This window comes from Equus caballus, chromosome 27 (genome assembly GCF_041296265.1).
Source record: "Equus caballus isolate H_3958 breed thoroughbred chromosome 27, TB-T2T, whole genome shotgun sequence".
Taxonomy (NCBI): Eukaryota; Metazoa; Chordata; class Mammalia; order Perissodactyla; family Equidae; genus Equus; species Equus caballus.
This window is the reverse complement of record NC_091710.1, coordinates 16,025,602-16,032,884: the sequence shown is the minus strand read 5'-3', so window position 1 is coordinate 16,032,884 and position 7,283 is coordinate 16,025,602. Positions and strand designations below refer to the sequence as shown.

Here is a 7,283-nt window from a genome sequence, read left to right as displayed (position 1 = left end):
AATTCATTTTTAGTGCTGTCTAATGCTTCAGCACCCCAGAGCATGGGACTGTTATTAAGCTGAACACTGTAATTGGTCTTTGGAATTATTTCATGAGTACAAGATGTATTTGAAACTCAGAAATTGAAATATGCCTGTATCGTAACCACTTCTAAACTTTTCTCAGAAAGAAGTGTCAAATATCCTTCTTGTTAGTAAGGACTTTCGCAATTTAGCATTTAACATGTCAGAAATTGAAAAATTGCGCAGGTTTAATCTCCATAAGAGAAAAGTTAGAAAAAGCTATTACTGATTTTCTTCAGAAAGGCCAAACATATTTTGCTTCTATTGTTCTTTCTTATTTATTTTTGTAGCTCTTTTAAGACTTTAAATCATATTTATATAATATTTCTCCCTGAAAAGACTGATGTGACCTCCTTATCTGTAACTAGGTATAATTCTTTTCTTTCATTCATCTCCAGCATCTAACACATACATAGGCTGTGAGCAGCCAGATAGAAGAGGAAACAGTGAACTGGAGTCAGAGACATCTCAGTCTTGTTCAATTTTCCTTTCTGCATCTCATTTTCCATGAAAAGTTGATTGCTATAGACAATATAACAGATTATATTTGCAAAGACAGCTGAAGCCTCGTTCTGTAAGTGGCAATGGCCTTCTAAATGCTAGTCCTTCTCCCTGAAATTTAGAACAAATGGTACGAACTTTAAGGAGATGAAGTTGGAGAAGCATGTGCTAGACAGAACTGAGATGAGATTCTTCATAAAGCTCTCCTTAATCGGGGTGAAAATAAGAAATATGTATTACATATTTATTTATGTTTCATATTTATATATATTTATACAGATATACATATTTATGTAGGATTTATAGGTATTTATATAAAGTCTTCTATGCATACATATATGGGACCACAGAAATTATTCAAATTAAATTCTTTTTTTTTGAGTTAGGTTTTCCTTTTTCATGCTTTATTCTAAAAACTTGTTTAACACTCATTTAACACATTCAAGCTCAGTGATAGTATTGGGACTACAAATATGATTAACAAAGAATTTTTAAAAATTAACATATATATTTTTCTTAGTGTAACTGAAACAACTAGCCTTAAAATGAAGAAATTTCAAGTCTAATTCTCAACTTCAAAATATACAATATAGTATTATTGACTATTATTAACAATAGTGGCCATGCTGTATATTACATCCCCATGACTTATTTATTTTGTAACTGTAAGTTTGTACTTTTTTGACTCCCTTCACCCATTTTTCCGACCTCCATCCTTTGCCTCTAGTAACCACCAATCTATTCTTTGTATCTATGAGCTTGTTTTTCTTTTTTAAGATTCCACATGTAAATGAGATCATGTGCTATTTGTCTTTTTCTATCTGACTTATTTCACTTACATAATGTCCTTAGGTTCCATCCATGTTGTCACAGATAGAAATATTTCATTATTTTTTATTGTTGAATAATATTTTATTGTGTATATATATATATTTTATATGCATATACACACACACACACACATATATATATATATATATACCACATTTTCTTTATCCATCCATCCATCCGTGGACATTTAGGTTGTTTTCATATCTTAACTATTGCAAATAATGCTTCAATGAACAAGGGGATGCATATGTATCTTTTCAAGTTAGTGTTTCTGTTTTCTTCAGATAAATTACCTAAAAGTAGAATTGCTGGAATCTGCGGTAATTCTATTTTGAATTTTTTTGAGAAACCTCCATACTCTTTTCAATAATGGCTGCACCAATTTACATCATCACCAATAGTGCACAGGGGTTCTCTTTCTCCACATCCTCACCAGCATTTGTTATCTCTTGTCTTTTTGGTGATATCCATTCTAACAGGTGTGAAGTTATATCTCATTGTGGGTTTTATTTGCATTTCCTTGATGATTAGTGATGTTGAGCATCTTTTCACCTACCTGTTGGCCATCTGTATGTCTTCTTTGGAAAAATATCTATTCATATCCTTTGCACATCTTCTAATCAGATTAGTTACTATTTTGATATTGAGTTGTATGACTTCTTTATATATTTTGACTATTAATGCCTTATCAGATATATGATGTGCAGATATTTTCCCACATTAAGTTGATTGCTTTTTCATTTTCCAAATTCTTATATGTATAAATAGATACTAAGATTGGTGAACCAGAGTAAAACATCTCATAAGTCAATAATAGTAACAGCCATCTCTTACATAGACTCTGTGCAGTAAGTACTGTAGATATTAACTCTTTAAACTAACATTACATGCACTTATTCATCTGTGACTAGTAATGTTCCTAGCACTTTCATTGTTTTACCTCATTTAACATTCACCCTATCTGAGGTCAAACATTATTATCTTCTTTTTTCATTGAGTAGACAGAGAGATGGTTGGTAGAGGATAAAGTGGACCCACAGCCACAGTCCAGCCTCAGAGTTTTGGCTCCTTACTTGGTATCCCTAGAATATCTAAGAGGTTGGTCATTGGTGAGAAGCCAGACTTGTTTCTGTGATTTCATGCAACCACAGACCCTCACAGCATAGCTTGATCCTACAGGCAAAGGGTGTTCAAACTTTCAGAATGGTATTTCCCCAAATTATGTTTCAGTTACTTTCTAAATCTTTCTTATATGAAATACACCTTCCCGAGTTTTTAGGATCCCAGTTGGATCCTTAAACCAGAGAGGTTGATTCTACTCTGACTTCTATAAAAAAGAATATTGTAGAAATAAGAGGTGTGATTTATCCTTTTTTTCAATGATTTACTTTTTGTTTTTGCATAGGGAAGTTATTTTGCAAATTTCCACATTGATAATAAACAACATTATCTATCATCAGAAAATCTCATGACCTTGAACTATGGCAATCTTGCTGTGAGTTAAGGATTCTTTTCATGTACAGCTGCAAATTCTTAATTTTCTGGTAATACTGTTGAGTTTCAGGTAACTTACAATTGACAAATCTAAAGAACCCTGGAACCACCTCCTGTTAGCACAACTGGGTTGGCATGTACACTCACTCACACACACAGACACAGAAATACAAGCTTACAAATCATTAATTTCTGTTGATCATATCCCGTGAATAATCTATTAATGCCACTGCTCTCCTTGGTGATCTAGGTGAAATCTCATGGACAATACCACGTGGGTGACCAACAACACCAAATGGTCAGATTTCATTCTGGTGGGATTATTCAGCCAATCCAAGCACCCAGTTCTGCTTTGTGTGGTCATTTTTGTGGTTTTCCTGATGACCTTGTTTGGAAACACCATCCTGATCCTGCTGGTATACTCTCAAGCCCACCTCCACACCCCTATGTACTTTTTCATCAGTCAGCTCTCTCTCATGGACATGATGCACATTTCTGTCACTGTGCCCAAGATGCTGATGGACCAGGTCATGGGTGTGAATAAGATCTCAGCCCCTGAATGTGGGATGCAAATGTTTCTCTATCTGTCTCTAGTAGGTTCAGAATGTTTCCTTCTAGCTGCCATGGCCTATGACCGTTATGTGGCCATCTGCCATCCACTGCATTATCCTATTCTCATGAACCACAAGGTGTGTCTCCTCTTGGTGTCTGGCTGCTGGTTCCTAGGATCAGTGGATGGCTTCATGCTCACACCTGTCACCATGACCTTTCCCTTCTGCAGATCCCAGGAGATCAATCATTTCTTCTGTGAGGTCCCTGCTTTAATAAAGCTCTCCTGCTCAGATACCTCTCTCTATGAGATGCTCATGTACCTGTGCTGTGTACTCATGCTCCTCATCCCTGTGATAGTCATTTCAAGCTCATACACTTTTATCCTCCTCACCATCCACAGGATGAACTCAGCAGAGGGGGGAAAGAAGGCCTTAAACACTTGTTCTTCCCATATGATGGTGATCACCCTCTATTATGGGGCTTCCATCTACACCTACATGTTCCCCAGCTCCTACCACACACCTGAGAAGGATATGGTTGTATCTGTATTTTACACCATAATCACTCCCGTTCTAAACCCTTTAATCTATAGTATTAGGAATAAGGATGTCACAGGAGCTCTAAAGAAAATGTTGAGTGTGGGATCTGTCTTTCAAGAAACTATCAAGTAGGAAATTTTGGTACTAATGGTTTATTTTTCTTCTCTCTACACATCGTAAGTTTAAGACCTCATGCCAATGTTGTTCCTCAGATTCTCGTACCATGATATGTGGTCCTGTATTGGTCCCTTTTGAAGGTATTTTTTTCTTGTACTGGAAAGCTCTTCATTTTTATACTCCTTCTGCATTGAAAATATTTATACAATCACATCAATGTTATGTTTTCTGAAGTTGATAACTGCACTGCGACTCTGTGGGGGAATATTCATATTCTTAGGAAATACATAATGAAAATATTTAGAGAAAAAATCATAAGGTGTGCAACTGATGAATTAAAGAGAGAAAAAGTGATGAAGTCAAAGTGTTATAATGTTAATAGGCGAATATAGATAAAGGGTATACGAGTGTTAATTGCACCATTTTTATTCATGCTACTCTTCTGTAAATTTGAAATTACTGAAAAATAAAGAGTAAAGTATCAGAATTTCTCAGTTTCTTTGGGTTCTTACTTTCTGCTTGGTGGCAATTTAAGTGACGTATCATAGAAATCATGATCATTTTAATGTGGTTGATCATTACTGTGAAAATCCTGTCATCTGCCCACATTTACTGAGGGCTGTGTTGTTCCTCATGGTCCAATCTTGAAGGCATCTAGTGAGTGTTTTACCTCTCTGAGATTGTTAGTAACTTGTGGTAGACTGAGTATCCAAGGTCATATAAGGTACTGTAGGAAAAATATTAACCCCATGTGTAAGCTGGATTTAGGGAAATTTCCCTTCATGAGGTGGTATCTGAGATGATATTTCAAATATGTAACTTATTAAACAAATAAGCAGAGGAAGAACATCAAACATTCAATTCTTTATTCAGCCAACATTTCTTATGCTATGTTTTAATAAAAGTAATAGCTCCTAGCTAAATGAGTTTAAACTCATAATAAAATATGGCTACTGTCCCCAAGGAACTTGAACTGTAGGCATAGTTTGTGCAAATAGGTGTATCAAATGCATAAATTGTTTTGATGCTCATGTGGAAAGGGCACAGCTTATTAGGACACATTGGCTCTACCTTTGACATGCAAATTCAGCCAACCAAGGGGGCTGACAGAAGACCCTGGAGATGAGTGTAGAATGGCGACTAGACGTTGCCATCAGATGAGTACACTAAGCTGGGCAGGGGGGTTGTGCTCAGGGAAATGATGCCATGGAAAAGGTAGGGTATGAGCAAAGCTGAGATGTTTGAGGAGCAAGAGATGTAAGTGTTCCAATAGCACTTCTTTCCTGCTTCAACTTGTAGCCTAGTTTCCTGTCCTTTTGTGACCCATGGTTTTACAAACAGTAGTAAAATATTCAGACTTGCATTTGAGAAATGTTAAATTGTGGTAATCAATTTAAAACTTGCAGTACTGGAGATAAGCAGACCAGGTGAGTGAGGACAATAAACTTAAAGGTGTTGATCTAAGTGGAAAGGACCAGGCTTAACACCAGGAGGGACAGGGAGGCAGTATTTTGGGTCAGCAGTGCCTTGCTGAACCTCTTACATAAAATGACAAACTGTTGGATGTCTAAAAATTTCCCATTGGCTATGTCAACTTATGAATTATCAGGTGGTTTCAACAGTATAAATTCCCTTTACCTCTTGACATACTCAATTACTTCATGACTGTAAAATAAGGATTTTGCAGTATTTGGGGAAACAATTTTGGAAAACCAGTTTACATTAATTTTGTTGCAGTCAGAATGAATAAAATTTGCACTCTCTAAAGTTTAAAATAAATGAAAAGTACCCCTCAATCTGCTGAACGATAATGAGACACACATTTGATGATTCCACTTACAACACCCTAGACACGGGTAACAAAACAACAAAACGTGATGTGGAACCATATTCTTACAAAGATGACGTTTTTGCTCTCTCAAACAAAAACAAAAAAAAGACAAAAATGTTTTCAGAAGGATGACGATTTTTTAAATAAAGTGTTCAAAATACAATTTTCCATAGCGTCTCCTAATAAGGATTTAGAAAAATGTGCAGCTTGGAAATTCTTCTTGAAATTATATATAGTATATAATACTCAGAATTCCTAGACATGGGAGAACAATTTCCCAGTTCCAGAATGAAAAGAATAAGAGGAAGTGTTTCTGGCACTCAAGTGTACTTGCTGACAGTGCCAAACAAGGAGCTGTGCACTGAAGTAGTTTACAGTTTTCACATTTCAGAATGTATTCATGTTTGTGCTCATAATGCCACCAGTATTTGGCCAGACATCACTTAGACCTCATAAAAAGAGGCTCTCAGGGTTTTTACATTCTCTAAAGGGCATTAAGAACTGTGATTGGACTCCTTCCCAATTTTAGAAGTAAAGCAGCAAAGATTAGGTAGAGAAGCTTGCACTATTTTTCACAAAGATTCTGCTTTTTAAAATTTGTTTCAAAAATTTGAAAAAATAGGAGGCTCAAATTAATTTTTCTATGGATGACTGAGGAAATGAGGCTTCATAAAATTAGAGGCATATAAATTCACATTTAACATAATTTTGATTGTCTGTTTCCCTTCTTAGTTCATTATTTTATAATCAAATGGTTGTCTATCTATTTTACACCGTGTTCATAAAATGTAAATCTCTAATGTGGCTTGGAACCCTGGATTTGTGTAAGTCAGACTTCATTTTTCATGAAAAAATCAATTTTTTATCTTCAATAATCTTTTTTTAACTCAGCCATCTATCTTCTGTATTTAACCAGTCCAGTGCATAAAGATTGGGTTATATTTCAATATAGGAGAGATAGGTCATCAATTTCAAAGGAAGTTGCCTATTAATAACAATAATAATAATAAATTAATAATAATAGTCATTAACAAACATACAATGTTTTCACCATTAAAAATGAGTGTCTTGTACATATCTTTTTCCTCAAACATACGATTATTTTTGTAGGACAGATTCCCAGTAAGGGATTATGGTTCAAATGATCAATGAATTTGATATAAACTGCTAGTTTGTATAGGATAAAATTCTAGACTAATTTACCTCCCAACGTCCATGAAGAAAGAGGACCAGTTTCTCACATTCCCATCGTGCTCTAGCCTCCCCATCAGCTCTGTGAGCAGAGGAGGCTGCTTGTCCCTCTGCCTCTTGGATGGTTTGGTCACTGAGAGATCCCAGCAGGTGACTGGAAGGAA

General features: G+C 35.5%; 1 protein-coding gene across 1 annotated transcript; it reads left to right on the top strand.

Moving 5' to 3' along the window:
- The first annotated feature begins 3,149 nt into the window (after positions 1–3,149).
- Positions 3,150–4,112, top strand: LOC138921094 (olfactory receptor 2T29-like). The gene has a single exon (XM_070253398.1). It carries the CDS (start codon positions 3,150–3,152, stop codon positions 4,110–4,112), a length of 963 nt encoding a protein of 320 aa, XP_070109499.1.
- The last annotated feature ends 3,171 nt before the right edge of the window (positions 4,113–7,283 follow it).

Excerpts from the sequence above, each read along its gene's own strand:
- LOC138921094 (XM_070253398.1), top strand. The coding sequence starts at position 3,150 with ATGGACAATACCACGTGGGTGACCAACAACACCAAATGGTCAGATTTC.